The following is a 17,063-nucleotide window of genomic DNA, read 5'->3' as shown; positions in this document are numbered from 1 at the left end:
AAATGCAGATTCCTACCAAACAAACTGAAGACCTTAACTGAGTGAAAGGGCACAGAGAACGCTATGTCAGATGAGTTTTGAGAAAACAGCCAACTTACAAGTAATATAAGGTGCTATACATCAGGAAGCTCTTCTTGTCATAATTTAGCACCTCCAAAAGAGTGGCTTTTAAAAGTAAATGTTAAAATACTTAAACACCAAATGTGATCCTTCTGGGGCTAAAATAGAAAGACAGTCATTTTATGTTGATGGTAGTTTATGATTAGATCTGTGGCCATCATTTAACTCATTTTCATCCACTTGGTGTACACAAAGTTGCTTTCGTATGATTTTAATTTATGACACAATGTGTGATGTAACAGTGAGATGCTAAATGCAGCATTGTTATCTACTAAATATTTAATTATAAATTAGCTTATGCAAAACAAAGCCTGTAACACTGCCTCAAAACTTGCCATGATATAGTTTCAAAATTTACTTGTAATCAGAAAAATTAACGGAAGTTGAGAACAAAATGAGAAATGAAAGCAAGTGAATAAGGATGATTGCAACCCATGTGCCACTGACTGTATAAAGGATCTTCTGCTTTTAAAAAAAGGACAGAAAATTAAGAAAACAGGGAAGTCTTCCAAAGTAATGTTTCAAAAATCTGCATCATATACCCTGAAAATAAGCTATTGTTTCGTGCATCAAATTCAAGGATTAAATCCAGTCAGTTCACTGAAGACAGCAGTAACTACAGGTACTTCTGGCCAAAGGAAAGGCAAGCTGATCCCATGACATGCAGAGCTACAAAAAGAAATAGCTAAGAAGGAAAGAGAAAATAGTCTGAGGACTGAGAAGGCTGCCTGCAGGGGGCAGGGCTGAAGCCATGTGGGGTGCAGGTGCCCCAGGACGGCAGCAGCAGGAGCTGCAGGGAGCCCCGGGCTGTTCGTGCCAGACACGGCCGGCTCCGGAGGCTCCAGCACACCCACCGCTGGACACGGCTGAGCCCCCGGCTGAGGCGGGAGCGCCTCGGGAGCAGCGGGTTAAGAATGGCAAAAGCACGACACAGGCAGCGAGGAGTGAGGGGGAAAGCGTGAGAACCAGCCTTGCCAGCCCCAGGGTGAGGGAAGGCAGAGGGGAGGAAGTACTGCAGTCCCCTGAGCAGGGATTCCCCTACATCCTGTAGAGAAGACCATGCTGGGGAAGGTTTTCCTGACAGAAGATGCAGGCCCTGGAGAATCCACATGGGAGCAGGTATTTTTCCTGAAAGACTGCAGCCCACTGAGGACTCCAAGCTGGAGGAAGAGGGAGCAACAGAGGGGAGCTATTATGGACTGGTCCCAGCCCATGCCTGATGCCCCTGTACCATGTGGCTGGACAAGGCAGAGGAGTTGGGAATGGAAGACTAAAGTTGACACTGGGAAGAAACGAGGAGCACGGAGGTATTTTAGGTTTTGTCTTTGCTTCTCACAATCCAACTCTAGTTTAGTTGGCAGTAAATGAAATTAACATTCCCCAAGCTGAGTCTGTTTTACCCTTGGTGGTAGTCGGTGAACCAACTTCCTGTTTTTATGTCAGCCCATGAGCTTTTCCATCTTATTTTCTCCCCTTATCCTGCTGGAGCCTCTAGCAGACAGACAAGGTCAGTCCACCACAAAAGCTTCTTTAACAAGACTTACAAGATGAAGAAATGCATAAATCTTGTATTTGTGAAACAAACTGCATAACAGTTTTACAAATAACTGAAAGCCCATCTACAGTCCTTGGAATCTTAACAGTTTCTCCCCAGTCTTCAATGGGAGAAAAAAATCATTTGGAAGCATTACAGCAGCAGCCAGATAGATTTATCAGCCTTCTTAATCAAATTTAACTTCGTCATAAACTTTCATATCAAGAGACTTAAAAATCAAGTTATTTTTCATGAAATTACAATCACTGAAACATTATTTTCTATTTATCATTGGGTCTTGCTAATAGAGGCCCAGATCTGTCAAGCTTTCAACTCTCTTTTCAATGGATAACTTGGAAATCTAGGCACATAGTCTGGAGAGAACTGTACGTAGCACTATTCAACAGCTATTGAGACTCCATAAAGCTTTTGCTGCAATAACTTTTGATAGGGTACATCTCTCTCTGGCATTACAAAAGGAGCACAGTTTCTGAGAAACACATACTATATTAGCATAAGACTGCCTGCCAAACCTGCCTGAAACTTGGGTAGCCTCAAGCATTAGGCTTGCTCCTTGACTTGGCTGCATGGTTAACTGCACCTGCCTTTTGTATCCAATATCTGCCTATCACCTTTTTACAAAAAGAAGCAGTTTCTCCTAAGTCAACTAGACCAACTCAGTTTTTCTCCAATCACCATCTTACTCTCAAGAAGGCTAAAACATTCTATCCTTGATTAAGGGTTTTCATTCCCTTAGCTGACTTGATCTTTACGAAGCTGAGTACTCAGATGAACTCTACTATTCTCATTATCTGAAGATTGTGTACAGGAAATTTTTAACAAGAATTTATGACTGTCTCACTGCATGCTTACTGAGTTAAAAAAAGGTTTTGGTCTTCTCAGGCCTATGAATTATACTCAAGAAATGGAAAAGAGTTTACCAACACTAATAAGTATATCCTAAATAAAATATTGAAAATTTAAGTGTGGGTTAGTACAATTTTCAGTAACATACAACATTTTATTGTCAGTGACTGTCTTTAATATGGGACAAAAAAGCCAAATTGAACTCTCTACAGTGGAATATATTCACAACTTTCCACATATCACAGACTGAATAAGACTGCATACCCTCTTTTAAGGAGGTCAGTTCACGTAGGAGACAAAAGGCTGAAAAAGATACCAGCTGGTGCATGAATTGTCAGGTTGCCTGTAGGGGAGAGAATGCGTAGGTTTGCACAGAAGATTCAGATGGAGCGTGTAGAGTTTCATTTGAAAGACTAAATATAGGTTTCTAAATGTGTCTACAGGCCATTGCTGCTATATGATTTCCTACTGTAGCTGATGAAAATCTGTTGTAGGATTCAACTGCCTCAACACTGGCATTCAGTTCTACCTTCAATGCCCTAACATTTCTAAAATATGAGTGCGGAGCTGTAAGGTATGAAATGGGTATTACCTGAGAGCCACCCTCACTGGGCAGCTGCTGGGAGCTACAGTAAAACTCTGCAGTACCTTATAGGGCACTGGATGACTTGGGGCTCTATTTTGCTAAGCAGGAACCACAGTTGAGAAAGATTCAGAGCTGATTTAGTCTAGCTCAGAGCAAGCTGAAGCACTCTGGGGCACACTGATCTCCCCCCATAAGTATAACAAAAGCATAAACCCAGCTCACATACAATGTAGGGGTTCTCATCTGGGACTGATTCCTACTCAGTCTGGCTGGTAAATGTATTGACTCAATCTCCTTTGGACACTTCACCAGTCTCCTCTTTAACAGTCTACACAAGTGACCAAGAGGGCAGCTCCTCTAACATGAGCAATAGGCTCTACTAAACACTTGCTGGTTGATTAGGAAAACATCAGGTGTATGGAGTGAAGGGGTATAACCTGCAACACAGGATATCACAGATGTGCTAGAGTATGGTTATATCTATGCTGAAAGCTTAGGGGGCAAAAAAACCCAAACCATAAAGTAGATGAAGTCTTCCTCAGTTTAATTCCCTTGTTGCTTTTTCTGCTGCATTAAACTTACATGGGCAAGAAGTTGCCTCTGTGGTCTCTTTACCCAACCACAAAGGCAGTGAGATGAGTCCCTGAAATAGTCTAGAAAAGCAGGTTTCTTTACAGCTAAAAGGACTGATCCAAATAATCCTGAGGGGTAAAGCTGTCAGGCTGACAAAGGTCTTGACAGCAGCTTGCTGACGAACTTGCAACTGCTCTCTCTCCATTTGTAGAAGCTATTGCTCAGAGAAGAAAAAATTAGAGAGAAAGATTAACTTTGCTGATGCATGTATACATGAGTTTTGATCACTTACCACATGTTGCAGAGATAAAAGTTACACTACCAGTATTAAAATCCCAGCAACATACAAAAATTTCCTCCAGTCATGACAACACAACCATCATTCCCATGCTCATCTATTTATACAGAGTCCCAGCAACATCTGCTCATCTCTATGATTAATCTGTACTTCTCAGTAATACTCAACTTTTTAGAATGCAATATCCCAAATAACTTTCCCAAAACTCACCATTAAAAAGGGTTTTGCTATGGGAACCTGCTTTTTATGGACAAGTTAATAACAAATCTAATAGATTATTGAGAAAGCAACATTTAATTCCAAAGATTCTATAAACCTGTTGCATGAAAATTAGTTGACAGGTGTTTTAGCTGGCATACTGAAATTGCAGAGTACATGATTAAACGTCAGCCTAAATAACATGCAGCATTTTAGAAACCTCAATCTGGATTAAAAAAATTATTAGGTTTTATCTGCTCTTTAAGGAAATGCAGATTACATTTTGTCCAGATTTTCACTTAACCTCTTACCAGTCATTAAACAACTGGTAACAGATATTTTATATCATTTTATAATCACAGTTTTGGGGAGAGATTTGATTCATCTCCACACAAAGGCTCACTTGCAGATGGGTCCTTTAATATTAAAGGAATTTGAAAAAACTCACAAAATGCTACAGAAACTTTGCCTGTGGATTTGCTTGCTTGAAATACACAGTTCTATCTTCAATTATGCTTAACAAAATCATGTACCTCAGGTATATGTATGACAAACTATCCTACATCCTCTGTAATTGCAGCACTGGAGATGTATAGACAGAAGCATCCATCCCTTAAGTAAAATTACAAAATGCTCCAGTATGCAAAGTATATAAAAACATAGATGGAAGTATCTTTTATCTAGGATATTGCATGGCTAAAAATACACTGAATTTTAATCCTGGATGAGGATTAAGGTCATTTATGATAAAAAAAGAAACAGCAACAGAGCACAGATTACATTTAGTCCTCATAATTACTTTGTTCTCTTGAAATTTTTTCAGCTACTTGTCAATTTCTCATAATGCATAATAGGTCATAAATCTTATAAAATCTCTCTTTGCGGTAAGATCTCTTTTTGGCTAAAATCTCCCTGGTCTTGGGGTGCCAGAATAGCCCAGGAATTCAGTTTACTAAATTTAGCTCTATTTAGCATTCCTTTGTTATTTTGTAAACTACTAAAACCAAACAATTGTGCCTCAGCAGTGTATATAACTACGAACATTTTAAATATTAGAAGTCATACTTAGTCCTAACCCCCACATACCATGTTAAAAATCCCATCACATAGAAGACTCTTACATGAATGAGAGCTACAGTGATTCAAGCTGAAAGACACAAATTGCAAGAAGAAATAAAATGATCAAGTAAAGAATTTGTTGGGCTTAAGGGGTACACACTGGGCTGTCAAATCAGCCTCAGCTTAAATGAATGCACTCTCACATGCCTGGTAGCTGGCAGCTGGTTTTTGTGTGACCACATGGAACAAAGGTATCCAGAGGCTGAAAAGGGGATTCAGTTAGTTTTGCCAAAAGCTCAAGTCTTTTAGGGAAGGATCATGCATGATTAGAAGATATCTTCCACTTTATGGGATCTTTTTACAAGAGGACTTTTCACAGATACCACAGCTGGGCACAGTTTGAAATAAGCAACATGATTCTAGATTGATCGTCTTCTAGCAATAAAACCCAAGTATATCTAGGAAACAGAACACTGCTGGAAAAACTGAAGGGGCATTGCTCAGATAAAAAAAAGTCCCATCAGGTGCTGCCACAGGACTACCAGCTCTGACTGACCTCTGCTTGGACATCAGCAGTCAGCTCTGCTGGTGCACCATATCCCCTCAGGCATCCCACAGAGGAACACACTTCTTCAAGCCTCCAGAGCCTAAATACATCCCTGGACATCTGCAAGTTTGCTACTCTGTTCTCCCTCAATGTTTTTGAAGGAGGGAAAAAAAAAAGAAAAGAAAAAGTTCCTGCAGTCTCTAAAGCTAAGCTCTTTTTGGAGTATCACTCAGAAGAGATATCAACATTTCTTTCTTCAGGGTGAATGAGATGAAAGTTTAGGTGGTGTGAAATGTTTGTCTGCCTGGTATGTCTTTGTAAAGTGATCCCTTCTCTTTAGCCCTCCACAGCAGGGAGGGCTTCCACATAATTCTTTTCCACACTTACAGATTATCTTTTTTGCATCCCAACTGAAATTGGGCATGACAAAACACAAACCCACCTCCCTTGGTTTGCCAATAGATGGCAAATGAAAATGCCAGTGGAGTTTTGGATTTTAAGATACCATAAAGGTAATAGCCCAATATTAATAGTAGTGAGATTGGATTTGACTTCTTAGCAAGAGGTAACAATAAATTCAAAGCAATTCATATAATGAATTAAAGGACTTGAAAAAGTAGCACATTGTGGAAAATTAAGGCAATTAAATGTGCATAATACACTGAAAGGATGGAAGAACGGTTCCAAATAGGTATAGTGACCTCACAGCCAAAACTGCAGCTTCCTATCTACAGGTTTTGCAGGGATTTAAGGCTGAGTTTGCTTTCTACTGATAGTAACATTACTGGAAACAGGTTGAAGTAATGAAGAACTGAAGGACTCATAAACAGATTCCTGGAGTGACTACGCTTTGAAAATTATCATCTACACAGACCAATCTAAGCAGATATCCTACCAGTAGCTAACCAACCCTATTCCCAGAAAATCTGGAAAAAATGTAAAACTGAAATATTTAAAGCAGCCTTAAATATTTAGAAGACTTAATATTTATGAGAATGTTACTAATGACTCAGCAATAATGATTTGTTTATAAGAATAAAAGGTTCCTATTACAAGAGAAAGCCCTCATTAAAGAAGAAATGCTCCATTTAAAATTAGGATTTTAATTGTATGCATCACTATTATTACAGCTATCTAGAGCTATCTACATTTTTATGGCACAATTGCAAGCAAAAGGTGATCAAAGACTACCAATGTATTTCCAATCTATCAGAATTAATAAGTATAAGCAGTAAGATGTAGAAAGAAAATTTTATTTCATGCATATAAACATATAATTTTAGCAATTCTTTATTTGATAAATTTTTTTCACCCGATTTTATAAAATTATGTATGTATTTTGACTAGTCAGAGATGATCAGAATTGTGTCTGGTTTAAACTGTTCATTTTTTCTTTTTACCTTACACCAGATATGCAACATTATCATATTAAATCTATAAGGTGATACTTGTTCATTTTCAAAACTGTATTCACTGGAGAGACAAGGATAAGAATCTACTATAAAGTTACAGTCTACAGGATCATATTGATTATATTAAGGTATATGAACACATCAAACAGAAACCAGGCCTTCCTCATGACTTCTTACTGTTGTGTTGCACCACTAGTATTTTCTTTCTTTATTATCCTCTTTCTACCTAAGGTGCACTGCATAAAAAAAATCTCAGATTTCAATTGTTCTAACTTACTTAACTGATTTGTCTTTTCAACATATATCTGCAGTTGAAACTAATTAACCAAAATTATCTTCCTTTACATAAGAACCTGAATCCCACCTCTTCACTTACAGATGTTTAGGGCATAGATGAATCATATTTGACAGAACAGTGAATAAAAATATTTCTATATTTTTACATTTTCTGAAACCAGAACTTAATAGAAAAGTGCAATAAAATCATTTCAGCAAAGATCTAAATACTAACTCAAAGTATACTGCTGGACAAAAACAAAAAAAAGGAAAAATAATTTCAACTTTTTTTTTTTTCTGTCTTTGTAGTGAGACTGACCCAAGTCAGGTAGGAAGATGTTCCTCTTCAGTACTGACAGCATCTGGAAAAGCAGCCTTTATCACAATGGAGTTCAACAGTGATCTCCCACACCTCAGATAGTATCTGAGCCAGTAGGATACACACTGTTTTTGGGAAAACCACTGGAAGGCTCTCCTGCTCCTGCTCCTCAGCTTTCTATCATCAGCTTAATTGGACCAAACAGAATGTGAGATTGTGAGCATTAAAATAAAAATACTACATTGAAAGAAATGAAAAGCTCAAAGTTGATTTTGTAGCTTTGGTATTTCTTTCTCTCTGAACACTGAGCTGAAAAAAATCATCCTAGTGTTAGTGCTCTTTCTAAAGGATTCTGTAAAATTCTGAAATTCATTTGTCCAAAGCTGTAAGTCACATAATTATTTCCTAACAGAACTTAATGACATTTTGTGTAAGCCTATAATGTATATAGTTACAATAAGCAAACAAGTAACAAAAATGACATGAATTCTCCTTGAGTTTTTCACTGCTCACCCTGCAAGTCAAAAGACACATGAATGTGCCAAGCTGTAAGGACAAGCCCTGCCTGAGCACAGGGGTTTGGATCAGATGACCTCTGGAGACTCTCTTCAACCTCAACCCTTCTGGGATTCTGTGAGTGCTATGGCATAACATCTCTTTTTGTCAAGAAAAACTGGTACGTAAATAACAACTCCTCAGGTGATTTGAATACCTTGAATCATTAACAGATTTCAAAGGTCAAAAAACTGGGTTGCCCTGTACTTCCTGTATAAGGCTATGTAGCAAGATGTATGTATATGGTATGCATGTATGTTCAATTATGAAAAATCTATACAATATATGCTTATACATACATATACTAAATATATATATATATATATACACATGACATTAGACAAGAGGAGGTGGAATAAAGCTTCTCCTGAAAAGCCTAATTGACCTTTGCAATCCTTCTGTTGTTTGTTTGTTTTAATGCAAGATTTTGCAATGGAAGGAATTATTACACTCAAAGGTATTGCTGACATTCAAAATAATTCCCATAGTCTCAAATCAGTTAAATTGAAACAACAATACCAAAAATACAAGACTAAAAATAGGATAACATGGCAAGAAATAACACTGCAGTGGATTTAAAGTTTGGGGGTTTTTTTTAGGTGCCATTATACTACATGGAGTTTTCAGTATTTTTTATGTCAGGTATCCACAGATCTCTGTTACTCAGCTTGCATGACAACAGCAAGAGCAGACATGAAGGATTCAGGAGCCCTTTATCACAGGTTAAGAGAGAAGGTTGCAGTAGCAATATATTTTCTTGGTCACAAAGTGTAGAATCACACAACAAGTCACAATTTAAGAGGTTGGCAAACAGGTAAACTAAACCTGGCTAACTACAGAGCTTAATCAAGTGGTTACTGATTTAATGATGACTTAAAGGCTATGGTGGAAGAAAAACCCAGCTGTCTAGTGACTCTTCTACAGTCCCATCTGTAAATTAAGTAAGTCTGATCTGGTTAAATTCAGAGCATTACCATCACCTGCCTGCCTTTTTTTTTTTTTTTTTTTTTTTTTTAATATAAGAAGGAACCAATCATTTTTGCTAGCTGGACCCTATAAAAAGGGTATTTCAAGGCAAACATGTTTCCTCAGCAAACTTGGTGAAGAGCAAGCTAATTTTAAGGATTTCCTTAAAAATGTTATGCACTCACACTTGTTTGAAATGAACTAACTTCCCAGAAGCAGAGGACAGTGATCCACACCTTACTTGAAATAGAATTCCTCAGTTTCTTGCTGGCCTTTTTTTTTTCTTTCCCTGCTAGAAGCAGCAGTTCCAGGGAGGCATTATTGAAAAGCAGTGCTTCTTTCATGATGCATATAAACCCCATATCCTTTGGGAAACAAATTACATTGAATGCTACAGAGAGAGAATTTATCTGCTATCAATTTGCAATTTGCTATGTAATTTTACGTCCTTCTGCTGGATTTTTTCTGTTTTGTTCTACAGCTGTGTTAGTCAGAGCATACATAAATTAGCCTTTTAATGGACAATTTGACCTAAGAGTTCTGTGAAAGGGATGTAAAAAAAAATCATGACAATCCAGACATTTTGTTCTGACAATATTACCAACTTCTGTTAAAGCATTAGAACACAGTTGAATTTCATGGCATATGTACTCAAGTTGGTAAGGCTTAAATTAGCAAGCCATTATGTAATCAAATTTTAAGCATAATTTAAAGGAACTAAATGACAAACACCCTGAAAAAAAACACCTGACATACAATTAAGGAAATGTTTCCAAGCTGTCTTTCTTTCAAAGTATAAATCACTGACATTATACTAAAATGAAAACAGTTTCAGTGAAAGCCAGATCATAAATACAACACTCTTCTGCACTGATTACCAACATTATTTTCTGCAACCACATCCTACTAAGTTCAGTGAATAAATTCTCATCTATCTATAATGCATTTTACATCCGGATTTCCTACCAGTTGTTCTTTACATATGTAAACAGAAAAGAGAAAGCAAACTGCCCTATTCTGCAGAGCACAGGAAAATGGTGGCAAAATTTACTTTTATCATTTGCTACCAATTTTTTTCACTTTAAATTTGATAAAAAGTAGTAATTCTAATGAAAGCTGTAGAATGGTAGACTGATTGCTATGGATAAATACATGGCTTAATCTGGACCATGGATTTTCCACCTAATTCTGTCAATGTCATAGAAATTTCACTTAGTTCAATACACCCACAGCACTTCACAAAATATTTGAATTTTGACCCAAAGAAACTGCATTTGCTCATTCATTTTTGTACCCTAAAATGTATCTCCTTTTCTAGAAGGAGAAAGAAACATGTATCAGGTGATCACAAAGGCAATACATATTTTTGCATTACCTAACCAAATACTGTGAAAAAGTTTTACATGAATGATGAAAGAAAAGAAGTTGTATTTTCAGTCATTTTTCTGCTTTACAAGGCTGTGGTACCACGGAATGAAAGAACAGAGAAAGTAGTAACAGCCAGGACATCAGGAGGACTGAGGCTGGGCCCTCCCCATTCCTTACCAAACCATGGAGAACAACCAGTTGGACATTTTGCTGACTTCTCCACTGCCCTAAAAACCAAAATATTTCACATCACATGGGAGAGTGAATGGAATAGAGAGAAGTAACTTAAACCCACTACCATTTTGGCAATTAAAATCTTGGTGTACGGAGCATAACTAAAAGGATACGAAGTGAAAGTGTAGGCACTCTATAAGGAACTAAAACCACCTAGAACATTCTGCCAAATAAAAGCAAGTGGTCACTCCTGTCAGCTTTTTCTTAAAAAAAAAGAAACCTACCTGACTTTCTTCTGAAATGTTATCTCACATAAAACTGAATTAAACTCATTAAATGTTGTCTGCCTGCAACTGTATGAAAGGAGAGCAAACTCAGGTGGAAAGTGCAAAGAGCTAACCAATACTCAAGAATATGAAAGACCCTAAACATATTTGGGTATGCATTTTGACATATTAGAACAAGAATCATTGAAATTCATGAAACTCATTAGCTACTAGAATATATCAGTTATTGCTAACTAATTTTTAAGTGTACTGGCATCATCTCTTGATCAGCCTAGGATGCCTAACAAAGAAACTCTCACTACAAGGTGTTTTGGGATGTCCTTTATGATTTTAAATGAGGAGAGAACATATTAATTTCTCCCATATATATTTGAAAAAATCCTTGAAAAATATTTGGCACTTACTTGAAAAGGTCAAGAACAGCTTCAAAGCATTAAATTTTTAAAATATTTAGCTAGAAGCGAGAGCTGCAAGGACCTCTTAGGGATCTAACACATTGCCCTACAGCCACAAGCATCCACATCACATAAATCCTGTCCTAACCTCATTAAATTTAGCCTTTAAAGTTTTATTGGGGTATTTTTCTTTCCAATAAGCCACACTAAATAAATTCTCAAGGCTTTACTCTAATGACTGTAAACATCTTTTTTCAAGCCAGGAGTGTTTAGGGCCAAGTTATACCCATTTGGTCTCATGTATTCACTGTCCTCTACTCTTATTGTTTAAATTTTCTGCACTTCTACATATCAATTCCATACTTCAGGTATCAAGTATAATTGCTTTAGCTTTTGTCCCTTTAATCTTTCTAGCCTTCTGTCACATGAGCAGCTCTCTATTTCCTGGATCATGCTCTGATTTGACTTTCTTTGTGCCTGTCACAGTTTGTGTTTGTCAAAGATGGGTAACTCATGGGAAACAATATCCCAGATGAGGTATCATTAATTTTCCAACTCTACAGGAAACACCTCAAATCTAGGATAACACTTGACTTTTCCTGAGTTGACACTTTGGTAATTCACACTTCATCATCCTTTCCAAATGATGCACCCTTCAACTGAAGAAACTTGGTGCATGTGTTTTGTATTAATATAACTTACTGTGGTAAAAATTCATGTGGAGACTAAGGGATAAATATGTTTTAAAAGTTACTGATATGAAACTTGCCATATGTAATTAGTCAGGAATATTGAGCCACTGAAAATAATTAAGAAATAATATTTTTCTCATGTTGCTCTGTATTAATCATACCAATTGTTCTGTTATAAAACATGCTATTTCTAGGCATGTATTATTAATTCTATATATTCCATTAACTTTCAGAGACAGGCACTGCTAAAGCAATGGTACTTTAAAGAAGTGTTCCCCATGTTTCCCACACATTCAATTATTGGATACTTTCCCTCCAACTACCATTAACTTTTTAGCTGTTAAAGAGATGTAGGGCAGCTTTATCACACCATATAGAATTTATTTTCATGCGTTATTATCAGGGCATTTTCTTGGCATGTGGAAGCCTGGAGTTCAACACAGCAAAACTTAAACTAAGACAAGTGCAAATAATAAGGATGTATTTAATTGCACTTAGGACAATCCAGACAAGACAGATATGTCTTCAGAACACATCTTCAGAGATCTTTAGTGCCATGGAATCTGTTTTCTGGATCCCAAGTGACATTATTTAAAGATGAACACCTAAGCTGTCCCCTATTGAAGACACAATCTCTCCTGCATGCAGACACTAACACAATTTCTGTTATATAGCCAAGTTTTTGTTTCAAATTGAAGGGTGAAGGATGCCTTGAGCATATAAGGAGGTCAAGTGAGGTTCACCTGAATTGCTCTCCAAAACCTAGGTGGCTAAATTGTACCTAAATGGCATTTAGGGTACTTGAGCGCTTTGCTGTTTCTGACCCTAAAGAAGATGCTGTTGCAAGGTCACTAATGTTTCAATACACCCCAGTGGATGGATGCATCAATGATGCACTGCTTTAGTAAGAAATCAGTGTCGAGCTGAAACCTCTTTCACTCTATCCTAAGCCATTTAGATAGAATGGAAAAGATCTAGAACTACTGGATTATTTTAACACTTCATTCAGAGTACCACACAGAAAACACGGGAATGAGCTGTAGAAAGTTCTATTTCATAGCCGTTAGAAGAACAACCATGCCCTCAGAAACTACTGACATAGAAAAATCCTACTGCAATACTCAGATGCGATAGAAATAATTTTCCCTGGGTGTTGAACAGTACTAAATTTCAGGTTACAGGTATGCTAGTATTTGAATGGGGCCTAACACTACCTCATATCACAAGCATAACTCCACAAAGAATGCATCAAAAACTACACTGGGTTGTAATTAATTTACACTCGTTTCAGCTGAGGTGCCAGAAAAGCTAGCTAATTTCCACACTCAATTCTCCAATTAAAAATCTGGACTACCATCTTTCACAGAGCTGCCCAAGAAGAGGTGGTAACTGGACGTGCACTGCTCTGTTCAAGTACTGCCACCCCTTTTGCCATGCACAGGGTGCGGAGATGAACAGGGAACTACCTTCACCTATTTGAGATAAGGCACAGGCACTAGTGGTGAATATGCCTGTATTGATCCTAAAAGTTCTGCAGATTTTTCAAATTATGACTATGCACTCAAAAAGGATTCACTCCACCTTGCTCATTATACTTATGTCCAGTTTGTTTGCCTACATATATTATTCAAAATGTAAATCAAAAAGCTGATTTTACAGGAATTCCCTGAATTTCTGCTGCAGCCAGAATGAAACACAGCAAACCATGTAAAACAATGTGAAATTACAATTAAAATACTAAATTAGATTTCCTGAAACTGATGGAAGGACCTTGCATGCAAAAAGTCAAAACTGTTAACTAAAGACATATTTATGAAATAAAATTTTATTACACTTTATTGCCTCCTCTACTTCTTTATTGCCTCCTCTACTTCTTAGTTCTTAATTTCTTTTATTGTCATAATTTTGACAACAGTCTTGGGTTTCCTTGTTGAGCTGTCTTTAGGCCTATGTTCAGCTAAGGAATGTGTAGGGCCTGGGTGTTAGGATTCGTGTTTTCCCCCCATCCCCTGTGGATGATTTTGAAATTTCAGTTCAGTTTTTCACATTAATATGTATCCCAGTTAACTAACAACATTATAATAATAAATTATAAAAAGCATGGATTCTAACCACTTTGTCCTCCTTTGGGAAAGCATCCAAGGAAGCAGAATAAAAAGAGAAAAGAAAAAAAGAAGAGATAAAGAATAAAATAGGCAAGTATTAATAGACAGATTTCAAAGAAATGCAATTCTAATAACTCTCTACAAAGAGACAAAAACATAAAATTAAGAAAAAAAAGAGCTTTAAATAAAAAGATGACATTACTGCATATGTTGAAAACATGTTTTCCCACCCTGACCCACAGAAGCATAAACAATATAAGAAACAAAATGCAAGTAACAAATGAATTCACACTTTTCCATTTCTGTGACTTGAAATAGCGGGTGAAAAACACTTAAAATATATATGCAAATTTTTTTCCTAAGTAAAGATAAGCTGTATCACATGCACTCATTAATAGAATAATGTAGTATATCAAAGTAAATTGTATTTTCAGAGATTTGCTCCAATGACACCACCTACAGGTGATATAATGCAATGCATCTATTTTTACTAATATATTAATACATGCAAATTTTCCCAATCACATATATAGTTTTCTTCAGAACGTGAATTTAATTTAATGGACTCACAGGTACATTGAGGCTATGGAAAACTTCTAAAATAAGCATGAAATGCATCTTTTTGGGGGGTTATTTTTGGTTTACACAAAATTTCAGAAGGCCTATTCAGTTGATGCCCATCTTAAGGAAAGTGAAAAGGCCACAAACTAGGTCCCTTGTGAACAGGATTATCTGCTATAAAATCTATGTTAACTTTTAAGTGAATTTGTGTTGATACCAAGAGCACTGATAAATGCACTCTACAAAAGCCTGGCATCTTAAAGCCATAGGAGAAAGTTACCTCATCTCATGATAGATAACAAAACTATTAATGTAATAAAAAGAGATGTGTGAAATGTTTTATAACACACCATAGTCCTTGATGACAAGCCAAAAATAATCACTGGATAACAGTATTCCAAATTTAGATCCTACTGCTTGTGCACAAGTGAGTAGCCAGAGGCTTGGAAGGGACTGACTGATCAGAGGGTACTCTTGGATATCATTTGGTTTTGTGGAAAGCTGCTGCAGCTAACTCATGCAGATCAGAGGGAGAACAATTCAGCTCACCTGCCTGAAAGGAAGATACTTAATCCAGATTATTCTGTAGTTCTGTTCTTTAAATAAGTTTAAAATAAATTGGCATAACACTTTCACTGTGCTAAGAAAAGTGGATGGGCTTTTTTCCCAACCAAAAAAATCAACTGATTCCATGTAAAAGTAATCTATAAATGTTTATGAAAAGCTCCATGAAAATAAAAAATGTAATATTAAATAAGGCTTCAATAAAAATTTATTAATGTGGAGCTGTACCTGAGCAAAATGGTTTCTTCTTTCATTCTATGAAAAACAAGTATTTTCTTCAAGCTGTCACTCCGTAGAACTAGACACTATTATTCTTTTGCTTTAATTAGCTCTGTGATTCCAAAGTACCTTGGCAATCACTAAATACATTGTTTTACTTGTATGATTTTACATTGATTTACTTGTATGATACACACCTCATAACAAAGCAATGAACAAAACACTTAAGTAAAATGAAGCATGAAATGCCAAACTCAAGGTGAACAATCTGTAGCATGACAATGTCAAGGAGGCTTTTTCTTAGGAGTACACGTCAGAAGACTTACATTGTTTGATCGCAGAGAGACACGACCTCCACATCGAGCACAGAACTTGGTCCGGCAATAAGAGCATAAATGGCCACAACCATCTGCAAACTTTGTTTTATGACAGATTCCACATGTTGGAGCATCATCCTTGTGCTCTCCCTGGTAACGGCGGGCTTCTTCCCCTATCTTTCTTACTTGCTCTTTATAGCTTTCAAATTGTTGATGCAACCTCCTGCATAGATGAGAAAAAAGTTTATATAGCACCAATAGGAGGAAAGTCTACTACTCTGTATTTCTTTCAGCTTGCAACTCTACCTAATATTCTGGGCCTGTTCACAATACTGTATGTACCTCATACCAAATACATGCTGCACACAGAAGACTGTATAGGGCACTCTAAAGGAAAAAAAGTAATAGACATCTTTATTCTTGAAGGTTTACTTCAAAGGTTACAAGTAAACCATTTCACTTGACCAGAAATTGATCCAAATGCATATATTAAACAAAATTGTCTATCATGTACTGAATAAAAAAAATAATTGTGTGATCAAATTTGCATTTCTTTTTAACCAACAATTTATACATCAAGTGTAATCAAAATATGCAAATCAATCCTCACCTTCAGTGCTTTGAAAAGCTAGATTACTAACACATACAACAAATATTTCAAAACGTGGTCTACAGTCACACTGACCTTACAAGAATATGAGAACATCTCTTTATTTCAAACCTCTATATTTACAATCTGTTGTTTTCTCTTGTTAAGTATGAACTTAAACAACTTAAGGTTTGCTATCCCTCATTACAGATATTTCTTCCAGTTTAGCTGTAGGAGTAGATAGAAGCATTAGCAAGTACAGAGGTTCCTATGATGAAGACTGGTGTTCAAAGAAGCAGCACTTCTCTTCCAGCTGCCCCAAATAACAAACACACTGACCTTATGCCCACCAATTGGCTAAGCAAGCTGCTACACAACAGATCCACCTCCTAATCATAGCTCAGGGAAGAGAACACAGCCCGCCGGCTTTCACTCCCCCTTCTATAACTCAGGAGGAATAATAATGATAATGATAATAATAA

General features: G+C 36.8%; 1 protein-coding gene across 25 annotated transcripts in view; it reads right to left on the bottom strand.

Annotated features, from left to right (window-relative positions):
• RIMS1 (regulating synaptic membrane exocytosis 1) overlaps nucleotides 1-17,063 on the bottom strand; it is a 319,206-nt gene that overhangs the window by 180,923 nt on the left and 121,220 nt on the right. For all 25 annotated transcript variants that reach the window (XM_048299528.1, XM_048299532.1, XM_048299536.1 and 22 more), the window contains 2 exons: nucleotides 16,002-16,215; nucleotides 14,339-14,350 (listed from right to left, as the gene is read on the bottom strand). In XM_048299528.1, the coding sequence (XP_048155485.1) occupies nucleotides 14,339-14,350; nucleotides 16,002-16,215 (226 nt within the window). The remainder of the gene's footprint in view (nucleotides 1-14,338; nucleotides 14,351-16,001; nucleotides 16,216-17,063) is intronic.

The sequence above is a fragment of the Corvus hawaiiensis genome, chromosome 3, assembly GCF_020740725.1.
Source record: "Corvus hawaiiensis isolate bCorHaw1 chromosome 3, bCorHaw1.pri.cur, whole genome shotgun sequence".
NCBI classification, from domain to species: Eukaryota; Metazoa; Chordata; class Aves; order Passeriformes; family Corvidae; genus Corvus; species Corvus hawaiiensis.
Note: the sequence above shows the minus strand (reverse complement) of the source record. Positions and strands in the feature narration are given on the sequence as shown.